This window comes from Eleginops maclovinus, chromosome 19 (assembly GCF_036324505.1).
Source record: "Eleginops maclovinus isolate JMC-PN-2008 ecotype Puerto Natales chromosome 19, JC_Emac_rtc_rv5, whole genome shotgun sequence".
NCBI classification, from domain to species: Eukaryota; Metazoa; Chordata; class Actinopteri; order Perciformes; family Eleginopidae; genus Eleginops; species Eleginops maclovinus.
This window is the reverse complement of record NC_086367.1, coordinates 9,971,953-9,992,311: the sequence shown is the minus strand read 5'-3', so window position 1 is coordinate 9,992,311 and position 20,359 is coordinate 9,971,953. Positions and strand designations below refer to the sequence as shown.

The following is a 20,359-nucleotide window of genomic DNA, read 5'->3' as shown; positions in this document are numbered from 1 at the left end:
CCTTGCATTCCTCTTACAGTACTTTAAAACTCCAGAAGGAACCACAAGTTTCAGTGACATCTTGACTTTGCAGTATTAATGCCAGAGTTCGGGAGTATTCAAGGGTGCATGAGCTGGGAGGCAGAATTGGGTCCTATTACCAGAGATGAGAGGAAGGTTATTGTTGGCTGCCCTCACTGGAAAGAAACGTTATCACACAGCTACCTCATTATAAGACCTCAGTCTGAGACCACGACCCCTGGGGCAGGGATGATATTAAAGCTCTAAAATATTGCTGACATGGACTGAAAAAGCCAGAAAAAAAACATTAAAATGTACTCACTCGGAAGATTCAGAATTGTCCGAGTGGCTCTCACTTCAGATGACTTTGTCCTCCTGTGTAAATCACTTAAAGGAAGTGCTGAAGTCAGAAATCAGTTATACTTAATGCTAATGTAGCTGAATTTGTCAACACCTCATTCATCATTTCCCACTTTGTTTTCATGTCAACAATGAGGTCTGTTTCTCCAACTCAGCACTTCAGTTGCCGCCATCAGGCCACACTCAGACTGGATGTCCCAATGGCCAGGAAGAACAATTACAAAAAATCTTTCATTCCATCAGCTGTGACCATTTTCAATAAGAGCCTGTTAAAGTCGGCCCATTAGAACTTGCCTGCCCCCTCCACCCACACATACACACACCAGTGGAAGAACATTCTGCACTTTCATTAAAGCCATTTGGTCCCATTAGGTTTTTAAGATGCATTAATGTTGTGTATGTTGTCTAATAGGCCAGTGCAAAACACACATCTAATTTTAATGCACATCTAATGGCCAACAAAGTCATCAGAATATGACTCAAACTCCCTACAAGCTTACAGAAATAAGGAGGGAATAATGCTTCTAAATCCTAAAAAAGTTCTAAAAAACATTAAATATATTGAAAATGGCCATATATACACTGATATCCTTATACGTGGGTACATTACTCTGACTTGCCATACATATTTAATACACACTTGTATGAATGGTTGATAGGGCTGAAATAATCACAATCTTTATAATAATATATATTTTTAATTAGGTATTGATAATCATCAATGATCCATATATCAATACAGCAAATGTATCAGTACAAAATGTAGAAAATGCAATTACTTACACAATTTGTATTACTGATTGCTTATTAGTAAATCAGAAATGTTTGAGTTAAAATAATGTATAACATGATTTCAGGATGATTACACTACAGGTCGGTGTACTTTGATGTTTGGCAGCACTCCTTTCAACCTACCTTCTGTTTACCAGCTTCTTTTGTGTCTGTGTGCCAGTTTCTGTAATCCCTTTAGACACACCACGTGGAGACTGCATGTTATGCAAAGACAGGAAGGAAACGTTATAAGGACTGAGCAGCCTGTCCTGCATCAGATATCTGAGCATAGGTTGAAGTGTCCACACACACCCCGAGACAGACCAACTGTAAGTGGGATTCCTGTCCTGGGAGTCCAGGAAGAGGAGCTTGAGCGCAAAGTGTTTTCTGCCCTTTCAACTCATTTCTGATTTGACAGGAAAACAATTGTGGATTGCTCCAAAATGTTTTTCAGAGTGCCAAGATTGACTCCGGGCTACATCCGGCTGCTCCAGGTGAGTGTGAGCAGTATTTTTCATAAGATAAATTGACACTGCTTTGGATCTTTCAATGTTAATTTGTCATAAAGGGGAACAAGATCAAGTAGATACCATAGCTGCCCACGGGATTGATGTAGTGTGTATTTTTACTCTTAGATGCTCACTGTAGTGACACTTATGTGTCTCTATTGCCTGATGGCAGTAACATAATGTGCTGAGTCATTGGTAGTTGCTTGCCAATGATCTAAGAAGCAAAGTGGATGCACTTTATTACAGTTTTTCTGCACCAAGCAACTTGTTTTGATTTAAGAGTTTTGATTGTACACGGTGCTTGCCGTTTTCTGACTCTAATGGTCCTTGAGGAGTAGCAAGAAGGGGCAGATGAAATAACTTTGACAGTTCTGAGAGCAGCAATTGATGTAATGAAGTGTATTCAAGGTGCTGGTTTGATGGGCACATTCAGGAGTTTATAGACGGAGACCGAGCGTACAGTAAGTAGGTTTCACTAAGCCTTATGTTGCCATTTATTCAGTCGAGTGTCTCAACAGATTGTTGTGACAAGATGATGAAATGCATTACTTTCATATCCTATAACCATCATCTCAAATTATGGGTTACTTCCAGCTTCTGTTCCAGTATGCTTTTGTTTTTGCTCACTAAACACACTCACTCTTTTGTGGTGTTTATCACAAACAATGGAGAAATTCAAACTGGTGACAGGCCATTGCATTATAATTGGGAATGGTAACCGGATGAGAGAGCCCCATAAATGGCTTTTTAACTGTCTATGACACAGCTCCATTTGAAACTATATGAGGTTTCTATTATTTGTTCTTCATAAATGTCAAGGGACCACTGAGGAAATTGCCCATGTCGCAAAATAGACAAGTCAATCGTTTCTCAAAAGAGAAAGACCGCAATTTGGTAAATTGGAGAAGATGAGTTTTTATTCTCTGTGGGATTATTGGAGTTCTAGATGAGACAGGGAGCTGAGGTGAACGTAGCCCAGTTATTTTATGCATAGAAATGTTGGAGGGCATGTTGTCCTCTTTGCCGTATAAGCCTTAAATTGATCTGAATCCATGCCGAATCATAACTCTTTGACCATTGTTAGAAAAGGAGTTATGTTATTTCTTAGCTGCTTTGATCTCATCTTTCATATTATAAAATACCAAAGAAATCCAACATTCTTCTGATCATATTTCACCCTCTATTTTCTCCTCTTTTAGACCCAGGCCTACCATAATGTCGCTGTGGCGCCGCCCGCTGAGAAGTCCATGCCGGGCATTGCTATGCTGCTGGGGGCCGTGGGGATCGGCTTGTGCGGCTACAGCTCCAGGCAGTTGGCCCTCTACCACCGGCCCTCCTCCCGTGTGCTGCAGTGGGTTGGTACCCACACTGATGCCAGCATGGGGGGAACATCCGGCAATAGGATCCCACCTCCCTCCTTTGTGGGACAGAAAGTTCCCGTGAAATAATAACCTTTTCATGATAGGCTTCATTTAGAATAACCAACGTCATAGGTTGAGTTCCAGTAACTGCACTTATGCATGACTAAAGATTGTAGCTATGCTGGCCCCGAGAGTGGCCCATGTGCTCTCTGAAGACGTGCAAGTGTTGATATTAACCTCAACGATGATGTATGTGGGAATTTGAACGTCTTCTAGTCATGGTGAATTCTGTAACACAAAGTATAGAAATAGTTGACATGCTATTTGATGGTATCAATTACTCACTAATATTAGAGTCTTTAATGCACCCAGAGGGCATGAAGCAATATGTATGTAATGATGCTGGAACTTTCCAAAAAACTGTCGCTGAATGTAACTTTAAGGAGCCACCATGTTTAATTTGAAGACATTGTGTGTCTTATTGAGGCCTGGCGTAAAAATAGGCTGTTGCTTGGCAGTGCCCCTCTGTACACAGATGGTTGGCAACTCTATCTATGTGCCCCCCCACCCACCCGTCCCTCCCTAGGCAGAGAGCCATGTGTAAGTGCTTGGGCACCACATCCATGCCCAAGTCTTTCACTTATTTCTTCTGATGAGAAGCAGGTGCAATCCATCAACAGGCCTCGGCTTTTGTTGGTACGTTTTAGCCATGGGCTGTCAATCATGAGACGGTGTGTTGGACATTGATGAGCAATTGCCTGTGTTCCGAAAAGTGAAATCCCCCGAACGATTTGTTTTGGGTGGTGGGAGAAAAGAAGAGTGGATGGGCAGTTTTGTGGTTTGAAAAGAGTTATTTGATACCTGAGTCATGTAAACATGACTTTCACAACAGCACAAATACACCTGACTGGATTATGAGACTTTATTTACACGTGGGTGGCAGGCAGGCAATGCACTGTGATTCCTCCTGGATAAATCTTTGTTTTCTCCAGGGATTAACCCAGGGGGAAAATCATTCCTAGCACACACTCTCCTTAACCTAATCTGGAATTAGAGACAATGACCCGTGAGAGGCAGACAGTCCCTGTGCGTCCCAGCTTTGTACCATTCCCCCTGCAGCGTCCACCAATCTTCTCATTGTCATACTTAGATGTAGTTATTTTAGGATTGGTGTTTCCTTTGTGTTAACACCAAAATTGAAGTAGTGAAAGGGCACTTGTGATCTGGCGTGATGCTGAGTGTGGTTGAGAATGTGTGCTGTGCCTTATGGATAGCACAGGGTCAAACTGCCATTATTTTGACTACAAATATTTGAAAATCTACCCAATGTGTTTGTTATTCTGGATTGTGTCAGTACGAAGTTTTCAAAGGGGGAGTTTTATTTTTTAAGAAGGATACTGGAAATAATGAATAAGGAGGATGGTGATTTGTTCTGTTATGGTGATTAAGTTAAGTGTTTCATCACTCAGAGGTCAGCCAGGCCTTTTAATCCAATTTTTCCATTGTTTAAAAGCCCTCCTTGACCGCCTGCCAAATTGACCAGTGGCTAGTTGTGGCAGGTTGGGAGCTTTTAGATCCCCAATAGTGGCCCTGCAGAAACCTAACACAGTAGGTCACTAACAAAATGGTTGTAAGCCACTTACCAGAGGATGCTAATGGCTCCAACTGGCATCAGACACTGAATGAACAATTGGTCACATTGCTCTGGACAGAAGCTGATGCCCATAAACAATTTCATAATGGGATTTTGATGGTCTAGAACCAACAGGATACTCTTTGATACTTTATACACCTGAAGGAAAAATACAGGGTAAATTGGAACTTTTATGACGCCCAAATTCAGATAGATGTGCTGTATGACTCAATTAATCTTGACCTGTTCTTTAATCCAAACTGAACGTATCTGTGAAGCCGGCACAAACTGCATTTTATGGTCATTTTCAGGCATTGGAGGTTGTGTAATGCACCTGGCTGATTCTGATGGATTCTCTTTATATACTGCAGTGGTGCACACTGAACACAGAGCACTGTGAAAACCTATTGATCTCAATCAGAGTGTGAGGGAGAGCGTGTCTCCTCACTGCAGCAAACGTCCCGTTTCACTAAGCATTGTGCAGAGAATGAGGGATCACTGCCAAAACAGTGTACTGACAAAAAAAGGAATATCTGAAAACGTGTTTGCTGTTGGAATAAAATGAAATGAATCTGTTAACTTGTGGGTTGTCTGTCACACATCAATGCTCATTCATTTCAGTCTGTAAAGGTCTACAAATTCAATTGCAGCTGTGCCCACTAAAGGAAAGAATTATTCTGTTAGCAGTGTGAGTCATATTTGAATGAAAAGATAGTGGAAGAGTTTGATGAAAGAAAAGCATTTTGCAAACATGCTGCTATTCTGTTGCAGTCAGACCCGTGAGTCACATTGTCTGAACAGTGTTGAGCGTGAAGGCTGTGATTTTTGTAGAAAGAAATAATTGTGTTTTTAGTCAAAGTCAAAATTCAGACTGCTTGCTCTAATCAGGATTAATGACATAGGATAGTGATTCCTTTAGTCACAAAGTTTAAAACTTACATTATAAACCACACGTTTTAGATGAGCGGCTGTCTTTGTCATGATGGGTAAAGTATTCCTCAGTATTATACTTGGAGTTCACAATGATCTTCTTGTTTTAGAATAACTGATATGGAAGATTTGTTCTAGAGGTAAAAAGTCTAAATCATTGCCTAAATCAGTCGGTTATCCAAAGTGCAGTTCAGCCCTCCTAATGTACAAAAATGTGCTTGTATTTATTCATCTATTTTGTTGTTGTCAAACACGACACTTACTCCAACGTAGATTTATGAAGTAACCTTCAATGGAATTCTGATTTAAGGTTACACCATAGTTAGCACCAAATATATATGCCTAGCAGGTATGGCAAACTAAACACCAACATAGGTGTATTATGAAGTTTTATCAAAAGTTTTCTCGACATTGTTCTTTGATTCTAAATTATTTATGTGGGACACATAAAAAATATGTGTCATTCAAAAAATTGAGAAAGCACAGTTGGGTGAGTGTACTATTTTAGTGAATTTACTATTTGTACTTGATAATGAGTAACATCTAATTAAATCTACAAGTCACAACTTAATCTGGAATGCAGCAGAGCAGAGGTTCAGGCAGCAGGCCACTGGCAATCAATTCTATAAAATTCCAGTTTTATCCCGTGCAACTGAAATAGTATCATTAATGCACTAATAAAGTGTAGCCAGCAAGTGTTGCCATGAACATATGGAGGTCGAAGCAATCACAACTGTGAGCATGCACACAATTGATGTTATGGGGAAGCCAACACTTAATGGGGACATTTAAATACATGTAATCCAGTAAAAAGAAAAGCTTTATTGTAGAGCTGTGGGTCAGTGGGTCATCAGTCTGTAAGTCAGTTTAATCATATTAGGTCAGAGACAAACGAGGAAGGGTCCCCATCCCAAATCCAAGAGGCAACAGGTTCTTCCTTAAGCAGCCTTACGGCGCCCTCTAGTGGACACCTCCGGGAATTATCGGCGCCAACGCTCATCGATGTCCAGTTTGTTTTCCGCTCTTTGGTTCGATGTGCGGATTCAAATCACGCTTCATGTTCTTATCAGGATGTTTCATGCAGCAACGTGTTGCTCGGATTGACCTTTGCTCAGAGGAAATGAAGGTACTTTTGTTTGTCTGCCGTTACCGTTCCTCCGCGAGGACACAGCAGGGCAGAGCGTTTGGCTGAGCGGCGCTGAGAGAAGCAGAGCGTGGAGAAGAACAGTTTACCAAACTCCGAACGAAAAGGTATCTGGGAGATGTTTATCCACCTTACGGGATTTGTATCCGCGTTGATTTACTTTTTAGAATACAACTGTTGGTTTAAAAGTTGTGGGCGAAAAGTAAAGTTACTTTTGTAAACGCGTTTTCAAACTCTTTGATGCAAATCGTGCTTATGTGGAAGTTAAAATCAACCGGGTTAAAATGTAATTATATAAGGCTTTTTCTCATATTATTGCCGCCAACTTTACATTATGGTGTGTTCTTTCTATTGCAGCATTTCGGGGTTGGTGCCTTTCTGTTGTTTATTAGTCAGTTGACCGCTTTGTTTATTAGTCTATCATTAACGTAAAGTGCTTTAAATTGGCTTCTGTTCAAAACTGGATTATATATCAACTGGATAACAGTACACATAGCAGCCTACATGACTTTATCATCATCGTGTGTGTGTGTGTGTGTTTGTGTGTGTGCACGCGTGTGTGTGTATGTGTCATCTCCACAGTGCCACCTTGGTCTAGGCTAAGTTAAAGAGCATCAAGCACCTGCAGGGCCCCATCAGTGGCCCCCATTACTGCAGTATGGGTAACTTTTCCAGCAAGGAAGGCCATGGACCCACAGGTAGGACAACACACACACACACACACACACACACACACACACACACACACACACACACACACACACACACTTAAACAGACACCCTAATGAGCCTGCAATTCCTGTTTGGTTGTTTTAAAACTAGCTCTATTCCTTTGACTCTCCTTTGATCTGAATCTGCATGCTGAAATGGATGTCTAATGTTTGGCAGTACACACAGACGTCTGGCAATGTGTGTGTGTGTTGGCCTTATGTTTTGACATTCTTTGAGAATACAGCCAGCACACCTCGAGGCTCTGATAAATGAAGTAGAATGAAGATTGTGCAGGGAAAACCAAGAGAAATACAGGAAAAGCCAGGAGACTGGGTGAAAGAGGGGTGGATAAGGGGTAATCAGGAAATTGAAGGCAACAAAAGGAGAAGCAAGCGGAAAGGCTATGTGCATATGTGTGTGTGTGTGTGGTTGTGGTTGTGGTTGTGTGTGTTAAGGCAGGATTCTTGGCAGCCCTCCTGTGTGTTGCACAGTGAGTGGTCATTCTCCTCGCGTCCCTATGTGATTCGTTCTGGCCCTGCCGGGCCAGCTGTGATGAATCGGCAGAATTCCCCGGCTCAGCACAAGGGCAGCGGATTAATCATAGGAAGCCTAATGCTATGTGACACACTCACACCTCAATGGACACACACACACACACACACACACACACACACACACACACACACACACACACACACACACTCATTCAGTCAATCTGCCACTTATGTACATGGTTGGACGAGCACATTAAGGAGTTTGGAATGAAGAAATAAAACGCAGGGGTGGCATGAGACAGATATCAGATAATCCTGTTGTTCTTTTCCACGGATTTGGCACTTCAGCAGGTGGTGCATAGGTAACTATATTGACTGCTGCTGTAAGGAAAAAACATAACTTTTGCTAGCAGTGAAGCTTTTGTCCAAACAAGGAAAAAGAGGAAAGAAAAGAAGGAGACACGTAGTGGTTCCCATAGCGTCTTAAGCTATTATTGGCGGCATGCTGTTACGGACAAGGAGCTGCGCTGAGCCAAAAAGTAAAACAGTTCCGAAACGTATTTGCTCCTGACTGCTGCAAATTGCTCTATGTATGGGCAACATTTGTCCTTTGTATGTGAATTCCTGAATATGGAGAAAGAGTGTCTTACAACATTGTGGATGAGCAGCCCAAGAGGAATGTCTGGATTCAAGCATTCATCTTCTGGGGCATGGTCTGGATGTTTTCTGGTCTAGTCCCCTCACTGAATGGTGTTTTCAATTTCAACATGCCAGACTAATGACCACTGAACTGTTTTTATCCATTCATTCTGTTCATGATTCAGCTTCTAAGTTGTCTCAGTTCTTTTTGTTGTTGTGTGTCGCACTATTATTCATAACTTTAAAACCCCCACTGCACTCAAAACACGTTTGGATATAGTTTTGTTTTACAAAAAACTGTAATATTAAAAGTAGATTTTATATTTTGGAATATTTTTGGGTGGGGGTAACATTGTTATTTCATTTAAATTCTATTGTTTTTCTTCTTTAGGGGCCCATGGAGATAGTTTCCACACTCCTCCGGCAACTCCACTGAGTGATGCTCCAGATTTCATCCCTGGTGCCCCCCAACTTCTCCCTATCTCGCCTCAACCTTCCCCTGCAGCCCCGGTTTCATCTCCACCCCCAGTCCCAGTCCTCACACCCAGTGGGAAGAAAGCACCATCCTCAGGACCCCCTCCTGATTGGAAGCCTCATCCACCAGTTGACTCTAACAGCTCCACCATTGGCCCTGGACTTAGCCCGCTGCACAACAAGTCAGGAAGTACTTTGGGTAGAGGACAAGCTGCTTTGGGCAGGAATGGGGGTCCTCCTACCTTAACCCCTCGGCCTCCGGTCTCCCAAGGGAACACTGTGGCCATCAGCCCTTTAAAGAGCACCTCCTCTCTGTGTAGTTCCTCACCTGTGGGGGGCATCTCCTCTAACAGGAGGGAAAGAGACAGTGGTCTGAGTCAGTCTTTACTGCCCGCTCAGGAACCTGTGGACAGCCAGGGTGAGGAGCTGGAGAAGCTGCTGAAGGAGTGTAGGACCACACTGGGTATCACTGCCAGTCAGGAGGGGGCCACGAACACAGCAGGTGAGATTTATACAATATATTTGATATACTCTTAAAAAAAGTATATCAACGACTACAGAATTTCAGTACTAAAACTTGCCATATAATTGGTGGCCTAACGTTTCCCTATTTTGAGAAGGGCAAATCCATTTCTTAGACGTTTTAAATATGTTTTTGATATGCATGTGATCACCTCTGGCATTTCTGTATCCTTCACCCAGGGATACTGAAGCATCTACTGACAGAAGTGAAGAGTTTGAAGGGTACTTTACAGGTGAGATGGTTGTTGTTTTTAAATATATACTGGCAGTTATTTTCTGACCTAGTTTTTGTCAGTGTGGTCAGTTTAATATTCAGGGTAAATGACCATTTTCTAACCACCTTCCCTTACAATTTAGCCTAAACAATTTTAAGTAGGCCCAGGAATCTTGTCCTGTTTAAGATGTCTCCATGTTAAAGTGGTTTACATGGAGCTGTATAAAGAACCATGTGTCATATATAAACAGTTTCTAGTTTTCTTTTTTTCTAGCCATCAAAAAACGAAAACTACAAGTGCACAAGTGTAAACATGGATTAATCTGCTCCCATGTAAAGGCCAGCATGTTAGCTGCTAACTAGCTTACTATCACTACCGCTACTACTATCATGTATTTAGTCATAAAGTGCTTATCATGACCCCTTTTACAAGGTTTCTCATTTTAAAACAAATGAACTAAATATTTACTTTTCAACAAACTCATTTGGCTAATGTTAGCTTAATATGCTAGCTACAGCTGATTAAATCCAATAGCGTTAAATACTATTTCAGTCAGCAAAAATTGTGGATACACGCTCTAAAGAAAAGCCTGCTTTCGTTAACCTCTGTCCGAAGCATAGGACCCAGACTATTAATTTGCTAAAGCATTAAAGTAACTTGACATTGTCATGGTAACTAGGAAGCGCAGATTTAGCTTACACTGTCAAAGAATGACCACATTGAGACTGAAAATACCTCAGTGTTCTAATGTAGTTTTCAAGTTTTTTCCAAATGTTGCTTAGCTTTCCCAGTAAGATGTACCTTCTCCTATCCCTAGTCCTATTTTTCAAACATGAAGAAAACACGTTCTTTGCTAACATTCCTCAGGAAACATAGTATAGCCATGTAAACAGGAAGCCACTCACTGTAATTACACATAAATCAGAGTAGTGTTTATGAACTCATCCAGGAGATAACACATCATGTCACCCTCCCCCCTCACTATCACAATAGGTCTTAGACTGGGCCCCGCTGGGAGCTGCAGCTTTACTAATGGAAGTCTTCCTGTTCGCTGCTTCTCCTGAGAGGCCCAAAAGAGGAAAATTGTTGAGATCTTCTTTTGTCAAAGTTGTTTGTAGCTCATGCTTGTAGAGTTAACATGTTAAATGTTAGCAGGACATCTGTTTCTTTCTTTTCTTAAAGTAGGGAGCAAAGCTTCCATCACACAAATGTATTTATCTTCCATTGACCTCCTCAAAAGAATTGCCCAGTGGGGTCTCACTAGTTATTTTGGATTCACTGACTATTAGGTTCAAAACAACAAACCTTAGATAAACCATGTTCAATAAGAATGTAAATTCTGTGAGCATTTTTCAGTTCTATTGCTGGGGCGTTTCACACTCTTATGAGGATGGTGATATGCTGCTGTAATTTCCTGTCAGTCGTTCGTTCCAATTCCTGACCCTCCCTTATGAGGATTGTAGCCAGAGGCTCCCAGCTTCCTGCAGATCTGCCACAGATTACTACAGCTTGGATAAGACGAAGCGCTTCCCTCATCCTCATCTTTTCACTTCTCTCCTCTCAGAATTATTTTAATCATTATATTACAATCAAGGACTTATCTGACACACATGACAATCATGTGCTTCCTTGTCCCCTCTCTTCTCTACCCACCACAATCCCTTATCTCTGCAAGGGACCTATAAGCCTTGCCAGCTAAACCTCAGAGAGACTGTGGCATACCACTGAGAGGTAGCTGAGTATTAAAAATTGGGGGGCGCAATCCAACACTATGTTTACATGGGCCCTCGGTAGGCCAATATAAGCCTCCAAAGCTGGACTTATGAACCCTCTGTCTGCTCTGCTGTCCTGGGAGGCTTTTTGTGGTGAGCAGGGGGAGTGCAGTGCGGAGGAGGGGGTTCACATTCGGCTGTTCAAGAGACAAAACTTGTTTTGTTTTGCGCCGTGGGACGTGTTGGGGGCGAGGGCTGCAGTGACTGACCATGTGTTTTGTGTGTGTTTTCCACGTGAGACTGAAGTTTCACAAACACGTACAGATGCATTGAAAGTCTTGGCTTGCGCAATTTCTTTTAAACTTTGTATAGAATTCCCCCCCTTCCCCCCCGCTCCTTCCCCAGCTCTGCCTTTTCTTCATTCCCTCATTCTTTCTCCATCAGAGAGCTGACCGCTCCTCTGTTAGCACAAGAACTCCGAACAATTACCCTCCAACTTTTTGCTGCAATGCTCCTCTCTATCTCGTCCCTTTCTTCTCCCTTACCCCTTCTTTATATCTCTACCTTGCATCCAAGTCTGCTCTTTCACATCCATCCATGTTATCTCAATCCAAGTAGCTTAAGTTGCTTTTTTTACGATTTAAGTAGCCATTGTTCTTCCAGTCACACTCTGAGCCAAGCCTCTCCTCCGCAGTTCTTCAGCCCTGCGTTCCCAAATGCTAATGTCTTTCTGTCTGTCCAGCCATAAAGTAGTTCTTGTCTTGTAAACTGAATTCTGAAAACACATGATTACCCAATGTGCAGCGACCTACTAAGGATATTATCCGATGGACCATCTGTCCATGCTTATACGCACCACCAGTCTTCCGTTGTCTTAACCAACAACATGGAAAACACCCCATTCATTCGTGTGTGCGTGGGTGGCTGGTCACTCCCTCCTGGAGATTTAGTCAATCTTAAAGCCCTGCTTTGGAATCAGTTCCAGGTGAACGCTGCTGGAGATTTCCAAGAATGATCTCCTTGTTCCCTCTATTTTCTCCTCGCAAGGCTGCTTCAGACTCAAAAAGGACATGTTTCTGGAGGCTGTTCACATGTAAAAGGAACATTTAGTGGGTTTGGGACGAAAAGGAGGCTTGTGTGCATGCTGTGTTGGATTTGCAGCGCCCATAATGGCGGTGACTTGGCTCCCCTTTCCTTTGGTGTCTGTGAGGACATTTATACATGGATCTTGTAGTTGCTACCAAGCTATTCTCATGTGCCAGTCGGGTGAATTTGCCCATTTTGTCAATGTGTGACTGTGGTAAAGGGAATGAAATGTCCCATAATAGGCGTAACGGTGTATTCAACCCCTTTTTTGGAATACACACCACAGGCTGTTGAAAACTGGACAGAGGAGCCATTACAGAGTTGGGATGTTTCCCCAAGTATGTATAAGACAGACTGTGCGTGGAGGTAAACCAGGGACAGATAGTTGGACCACACACAACACACACACACACACACACACACACACACACACACAAACACACACTGAAACAATGTCCGAGTGTGCTGGACCTTTTCCAGGAAGTTGTCAGGAACTCAGATGTGCATCAAGAGTATAGACAGGCAAGTGTGTGTGTGTGTGTGTGTGTGTGTGTGTGTGTGTGTGTGTGTGTGTGTGTGTGTGTGTGTGTGTGTGTGTGTGTGTGTGTGTGTGTGTGTGTGTGTGTGTGTGTGTGTGTGTGTGTGTGTGTGTGTGTGTGTGTGTGTGTGTGTGTGTGTGTGTGTGTGTGTGTGTGTGTGTGTGTGTGTGTGTGTGTGTGTGTGTGTGTGTGTGTGTGTGGTGTGTGTGTGTGTTGGATACCACATCTGGTCTTGCAGTGGGTCACTAGGTCAGCTCTTGAGGGAGCATGTGTGTGTGTGTGTGTCTCAAGACTTCCAACCTACACCCTTATCACAGTGTGAACATGAGGATCGCCCCTTCCTGTTTCCTCAAACAGACATGCTCTAGTTGGAGTGTATACGTCAGATAACATATATTTAGAATTGAAGGATTCAACTCCGTGTAACTTCTCCAAAAACAGTCCGCTATTTTAAATGTTGCCAGAGCTCCAACTTACCCCTGAATGTCTGGATGCGGGTGTGAGAAAATCATCCCAATGTGGTTTGGTGGTGAGGTAAAACAATAAGGGAAACAAATGTGTGGGAGAGAAAAAGGGGAATATGATATGTGTGTGTGTGTTTCCAGTGTAATCGGGTCCAGCTGTGGTCTTGAGTCACTGGTCAGATGAGGGAGAGACTTGGCTCAGATATCACCTCCTCCTCCACATCTCCATCCATTCTTCATCTAATTATCAACCTCTCCGCTCCTCTGCGCTCCCTTACATCTCCCTCCCCCTCTCTGTCTTTATAATGCTCCACTGTCCTAACAGTATTACATTTGTCCATGATTTTATTGTCCTTCCTCTCTCATTTTCTGTCTTTCTCAATCCTCTCCTACTTTTATGATGATGGTTATTTGATTTAATTGAAAGCCCTGGCGTTTACCTTCATTAGCACAGAGAGAGACCTTTCATGTCCGGACTGTGTTTGTAGGCGTGCGAGGCAATACTTGTCTTGTAAAATCAATACGTCAAACTTTTTCAACATCTCTCATGCTCAGAAATGTGAAACCGAATCTGTGCCATGTAAGATTTTCATCTAACCGTGCTGATAGTTGATAGAAACTGAAGGCACTTCCACAATGAAACCTTGGCAACGCTCCTGAAATTGAATCGTTTTTGCTCTCTGAGGGGCTTTTCTTCCTCTGCAAGAATTGAGCACATTTTTTTGGTAATTTCATTTTTTTATATGAGAGAAGAAAAAGCTTTTTGCTCAAACTTCAGCTATGCCTCATTAGAGTTGACTTGCCAGCCCTACTTTTCTCTGCTTGCTGAGGCCTGTCGCTCAGTTCGGCTCTGTGTATTCTCCTAATGAGGGCCAAATGGAAATCGATTGTTCATTTGATTATAGCCTGTCTGCTAATGGTTCAGCTATGTTTCTTTTTTGGCAGTCTTATCCAGTTTTTTTCCTTTGAATGCTGTGTATAAACTTAGTCTAGAAAAGGATTTGCAAAAGGAATACATTTAGATTAGTGTTTGTAGGAAGGGCTTTTTCAGGCAATGTTTTAAATGAAAGACAAAACCTATAAAAGAGACAAGCAGTTTGTTAAAAAAGATATATTCTGCTCATTTTCAGGTTCATATTTCTATTTGTTGCCTCTACTGTGACATATTTCCATGCTTTAATGTTCAAAAAGCTCTTTAGTTTCTCATACTGCCTGAGCTGCAGCAACTCTTTTCATCCTCTGTCTGAAACCAGAGCCAGTTGTTTTCAAAAAACACAAGTATCAGTCCGTGTTCATATTAGGCATGGGACGACGTGAAACAATACGAAGGTTTCCCTGTATAATTAAAATATGACATACAGTTCAATTATGTCTGTTATTTATTACCAGACCATTTCTGTATTTTTAAATTGGGCTCTTTTTAAAATTCTCTACCATGACGTCGAACTAGACAGCTTTTTTCAAGTCACTCGATGAGTTTATTCACGATTAACCCAGATAAGGGAAGTTCAGTTAAATGTATAATCGAAAACCGATGTGGACATCAACTGATACCAACAACCTGCTAATTAATGCATCCCTTGAAATTCCACAACATCCTATCCCTAGTTTATGTAAAGCATCAATCTGATAAAATATCCCTGTTGTCAACATAAACCCTGCTGTTTTCCTTCCAGACGGAGCGTGGGGAATGGCTGCAGTTCCAGGCAGACCTACAGGTGGCGGTGTCAGTGGCAGACCGCCTGAGAGCCGAGGCAGAGGAAGAGCTGGCCGCGCTCCGAATGTCGCACAAAGATGTGGAGAGAGAGCTGAATGCTTCCCAGCAGAGACAAAAGGAGGCTGATATGCAACTAGTCACCCTGAGAGGGGAGTTAAAGGAAAGCCAGCAGAGACTGGCCACTCTCACCCGGGCTCCATGTCAGGAAGCAGAGAGGCCCAATGGACAACCAACCAACAGCTGTGAAAGCAAAGAAGGGACCCAGAGAGGCAGGGAGAGGGGGGCAGTCAGGTCAGGGTTGGAGACTAGGAGTGAAAATGAGTTGACGAAGAATACGGTGAGCGAGGAGGCCAGGACAGACTGTAAAGGTGTGACTCAGCGTTACCTGAGAAATGTGACCAATGAGGACAGGAGCGGTGAGGAGGTGCGAACCAATGAGACACGAAGGACGGTCACTACAGAGAGGTCAAGGTGAGATTAAGTTTTTGACATTTTTCATGCTTTTTTAGGGAATAAGGGGAAGTATTTCTGCAACTTATAACTAGAACATCATATTTTGATGGAACTTAAATGGGTTTCAACAGTCAGATATTTAACAAAGCCAAAATCCATTTATTCTTACATTTTTTGTCTCTGACATAGCAGTGACCAATGGTTAACAATCTCCATATTTGGGCAGGACTGCGGTGGCGGTTTCTTTTGAAAGAGTTACTCAGCCCAAGTCTAAACAGGGCCACTTCAGGACCGGTTAAACGGCATATACAGCTGGAGCCAAGTGCAACAGCTGCCCTATTAAAAAGCAAATGCCATTTCAAACATTTGGTTTAGTTTATTGGGTTTGCTCTCCTTACAATGTGATTTGTTGTTGCAGAAGCCTATCCAGATTACCTGCCCCCTCAGTCTCCCCCACTGGGCAGAATGGAACCCTTCTGCCCAATACTGCCTCAACGCTTGGACCTTCAAACAAGGTGAAATACTTGGACCCGAGGAAGATCCTTCATTAGGGTTTGGTGGTTTGCCAGAAAAAAAACGAAAGCATGTAGTCCATGGTTTGCTGTTCATTTAAAGACTTTGTCTAAATTAAAATCTTTATTTGTTTGAAAGAACTCGGTGCAACCCAAAGGCAGAAGAAGTCTGGATTGGCAAGACAGCAGGTCAAGCTCAGACACAGGTGTGTATGTGTGTGTGTACAAAGGGCCTGTATACAGTGTGTCACAGGATGCTTGTGTTATTTGGTATAGCGGTTATTTCACTTTACCTTTTTTTAATCATATAATTGTTAAAGAACCACCCCGTTGAGTCATTAAACACTAGCAGCAGTGGGTTGTTTCTATTGTACTTGTACATTACGACGCACAAGAAGGATAAAGGATGGTGGTTACACCAGGTGTAGCAAGCCAACAAACACAATCAAAAAGAAGACGACTATTAAGCAAGCACAAATGTCAAGAGTGCAAGATGTATTATATTCAGGTTTACAAAGGGTATAGGAGGAAGGAAATGCTATCAGAATGTTTGTTAGACTTTGAGGGTACAAACAATGGTGTAAACAGTAGGTAGGAATCACTGAAAGGTAATATTAATTTGGTTTCTACACTGGAGAAAGGGCAAGATTTTTGTTTACCTGGAAACAAGAGTCCTTGTGGATGCAAACATTGCTCTGATTGGTTAAATGTGCAATTATTTTCTAACTAGTACTTTCTACAGTAAGTGTCTATGATATAGCAGCCTAGTGGCCAGAAAGTAACAAGTGCTGTTTATTCATTGTGATTGTGAAACTTGAATGGCTTGATAGTGATGTTCAGTAATATATGGTTGCTTGTCTTTACAGGAAGACGTGAGGAGTCTCTGAACAAATACAACTCTGCCCTCACTGAGATTCCTCCCACCAAGTGAGTCTGCACCCACACACACACACACACACACACACACACACACACACACACACACACACACACACACACACACACACACACACACACACACACACACACACACACACACACACACACACACACAAGCAGACCACTAATTAGTGGCTTTGTTTGGTGAACTCAAAACCTTACTATTGTAGCCCAACATCTTATACTTGAATGGATTTGTTAATTAGGTTTTTCTTTTGGTTTTTTTAATGTCCATCTGATGACCCTGTAGCGCCATGTCTCTTGTTGTTGTCAGATCCCAGGATGGTTTCAACATGCTGCTGCGTCGCCATGGCGGCTCGAAGAGAAACTCTCTGCTCCGCTGGTGTCAGAGCCGGACACAAGGCTACAAGGTGATCTAACGTGTGATTTATTTTTCCTTCTTAAACTTGCACTTTGCGGGCGTCTTACAACCTATATTTGTCTGTCAAAAAAACTAAAACATTTAGTTGAAAATAATATAAACCCAAGAAAAAGCTGGACATATTTATATTTGAGAGGCTGAACATATGTGATCCTCATTTTTCCGGTGTTTCTTTCCCTGCAGAATATCGACATCACCAACTTCAGCAGCAGCTGGGCCGACGGTCTGGCCTTCTGTGCCGTGTACCACACCTACCTCCCCTCACACGTCCCTTACACCACCCTGACTCCAGAGAACAAGGTAGGGACTGTGCCTGTGTGATGGAGAGGGTCAGATAATTTACTATATGTTGCTCCACTTACCAATCCCTTTTTCTCTTTGTAGAAGGAGAATCTCAGTATGGCTTTCAAAACAGGAGAGACTGTTGGGATTGCACCAACCCTGGTGAGCCTTAGTGCCTTTATGAATAAGGAAAAAAAGACTATAGAATCATATATTTCCTGTGATGGATGCGAGGTTAAGCTTTTGAACGTATTTGAAATCTGTGCTTTACAGACGGTAGAGGAGATGCTGAGAGGAGGCGGTCCTGACTGGCAAAGGGTCCTGAGCTACGTGGAGAGCATCTACCGTCACTTTGAGATGTGACCCTTCGGAGGTACTGACAGACAACTCTAACACAGCGGATCCTTAAGAAATCTTAAGAAGAAATACAATAATTGGTTCACAACGATGGCCCCCCCTGAAAGTATAACTTTTGTTGTGTGTTTCTGAAAGACTTTTGTTAACAAAAAAAGATATTCAAATCTACAATTTGCATCAAAATGCCTGATTAAAACCTAATGTCACAACATACTGTAGAACATATTTGGAAAGTCTTAATTTGCTGTTGTGGTAACAGTTCCTTATGCTTGTTTTTTTGTTAAACGCTTGTCCCATGGATGTGGCGAGTAATATGTTGTCATTGGTTCTTGCGACAACTTATATATCAAGCAGCTGACATGTCACATACATCAGTATGAAGCCTCAAGAGATCAGATACAGTAAATATAGATGGCTAACTGAGAAAGAGGTGGTAGACTGAAAAAACACTTATGTATTACTATGGGCCTCACACAGCAACACTCTCTTGAATCGATTTTTTAATATTAAGAGAAAAATATTCTTAGCCATCCAAATCAGCTCTTACTCAGGTGTGCTGAACGATTATTCTTAATTAATCATAAATTGTAGGAGTGAGGCTGATTGTTTATCACTAATGTCCCCATGGCACTATGTAATAGCAGGTGTTGAGTCCTGTGCAATGAATTGGAGAGATGCCACTAATAGAGCTGTAAGAAGAAAGTAAGCAGTGGTGAAATTGAAGAACTAATAATACTATCATTATAATTACTGAAAAATCTAATAATCTTAATTTGATAATTAGATACTCATATGTTTTTTATGTTTCTCAAACTTAAAACTTATATTTCCTAACAATTTGTGAACTGGGAGGCCAAGATATTTTCATAAATGCATTTTGTCTTGCGTAAGATAAGAGCAATAAAAAAACGAATCCAGAGGACAAAGCAAGAGTAAATGTTTTCTTGTTTCACGTCCTAATAAGGTTACATTTCGTAGTCTTTAAAGTAAATCATTGACCACCATAGGACATGACGAAGATCTAGGTCTTATATACTGCATGATGAGGAAGGTATTTGTACACAGTACAGTTGCTGTCAATGTCTCCACACTGGTACCAAAAGTACTGTATCGCATCATGTACCTTCATCAAATCTGGAAGCAGTCTTTAAACTGCACATTTTGTATCTGCCAATGTTTATTTTGCCTTTTTGTGTCTGTGATGCTCTGCCAAGATTCTTCTTTTATTCTGGTTCTTAAGCACTCTGTAAATATGCACTTTTGTCAGCACCTTGTTGGTATTTGAATGTAATAATGTACACTACAGATGTTACATAACTGCATTACAGGTTCTAAATAGAGCAAAAGCAAATACAAGCCTACACAGGCTTACGCATTGGGTTGCAACGTCACCTCACGTTACACCTGAAGCCTCAGGGATGCACAAATGCACCCTCGTACTACACCAGGGCTGAGAAACTGAATATCTGGTGCTGTTTTGACAAGTTTAAAGCTGAGTTGTTTTTGCCAAAGTCATACGTGTCTAAAATATTGGAAAGAAAACTCCTTTTGTTGTGGAAATGGAGCATTGTAAAACATGTTTATATGTAACTAGTGTGAAGAATTACACCAAAGAATAAAAATGTTAATATGAAGCACGTACACGGTGTGGGTATTGCATAACAAGTGACTTAAAAACAAAACGTTGACATGGAACACTTTACACACGCCATGGGCTTTATGTTATTTTTTGGGTAGAATGGGTTATCCTTGACTCTCCTATACCACCTGCTGGTTAAGAAGAGGAAATGCATGCTTTTTCACTTCCTGTGTCATCGTGTTCCTCTGATAATTGTAATTACTGCTTGGAGGTAAAATCATGATTCCACATGTCAGCTCATCTCCTCCCTGTTGTTTTTTCTACAACAAACTCGTTGTGTAACCTCTTTTTCTGGTCACACTTGCTTAAAAAACAATGGTTCAAAATATGACATCCAGTTTTTAAGTTTAAAACGACATAAGATTATAATTTTTGCGGCTGATCACCATTTTTTCCCCAAGAGAAAGCCTCAATAACACCCATTTTCTGTTATCACAAATTAATGCAAACATCTTACCACATAGCTAGACGGAAAAAATCCGGATTTAGGATGCTGTAAAGTAGTCACATGTAA

The 20,359-nt window shown here is 41.8% G+C and overlaps 2 protein-coding genes across 3 annotated transcripts; both read left to right on the top strand.

Moving 5' to 3' along the window:
- Positions 1-1,338: 1,338 nt before the first annotated feature.
- zgc:193593 (uncharacterized protein LOC564090 homolog) lies at positions 1,339-5,213 on the top strand. Its single transcript, XM_063909261.1, has 2 exons — positions 1,339-1,625; positions 2,840-5,213. The coding sequence occupies exons 1-2, from the start codon at positions 1,575-1,577 to the stop codon at positions 3,086-3,088; spliced, it is 300 nt and encodes a 99-aa protein (XP_063765331.1). The 5' UTR covers positions 1,339-1,574; the 3' UTR covers positions 3,089-5,213.
- A 1,339-nt stretch (positions 5,214-6,552) lies between these two features.
- si:ch211-195o20.7 (cytospin-A) lies at positions 6,553-19,844 on the top strand. 2 transcript variants are annotated; one of them, XM_063909708.1, is made up of 12 exons: positions 6,553-6,815; positions 7,291-7,406; positions 8,944-9,528; positions 9,729-9,781; positions 15,241-15,752; positions 16,153-16,249; positions 16,386-16,452; positions 17,113-17,173; positions 17,460-17,556; positions 17,751-17,867; positions 17,952-18,011; positions 18,123-19,844. In XM_063909708.1, exons 2-12 carry the CDS (start codon positions 7,367-7,369, stop codon positions 18,210-18,212), a joined length of 1,779 nt encoding a protein of 592 aa, XP_063765778.1. In that variant the 5' UTR covers positions 6,553-6,815; positions 7,291-7,366; the 3' UTR covers positions 18,213-19,844. The 2 variants fall into 2 exon arrangements, with proteins under 2 accessions (XP_063765778.1, XP_063765777.1); XM_063909707.1 differs by having other exon boundaries at positions 17,436-17,556.
- Positions 19,845-20,359: the final 515 nt, after the last annotated feature.

Excerpts from the sequence above, each read along its gene's own strand:
- zgc:193593 (XM_063909261.1), top strand. The coding sequence starts at position 1,575 with ATGTTTTTCAGAGTGCCAAGATTGACTCCGGGCTACATCCGGCTGCTC. Across the intron at positions 1,626-2,839 it reads GCTACATCCGGCTGCTCCAG|ACCCAGGCCTACCATAATGT; the intron begins GTGAGTGTGAGC and ends CTCCTCTTTTAG.
- si:ch211-195o20.7 (XM_063909707.1), top strand. The coding sequence starts at position 7,367 with ATGGGTAACTTTTCCAGCAAGGAAGGCCATGGACCCACAG. Across the intron at positions 17,557-17,750 it reads GCCGGACACAAGGCTACAAG|AATATCGACATCACCAACTT; the intron begins GTGATCTAACGT and ends CTTTCCCTGCAG. Across the intron at positions 18,012-18,122 it reads TTGGGATTGCACCAACCCTG|ACGGTAGAGGAGATGCTGAG; the intron begins GTGAGCCTTAGT and ends TGTGCTTTACAG.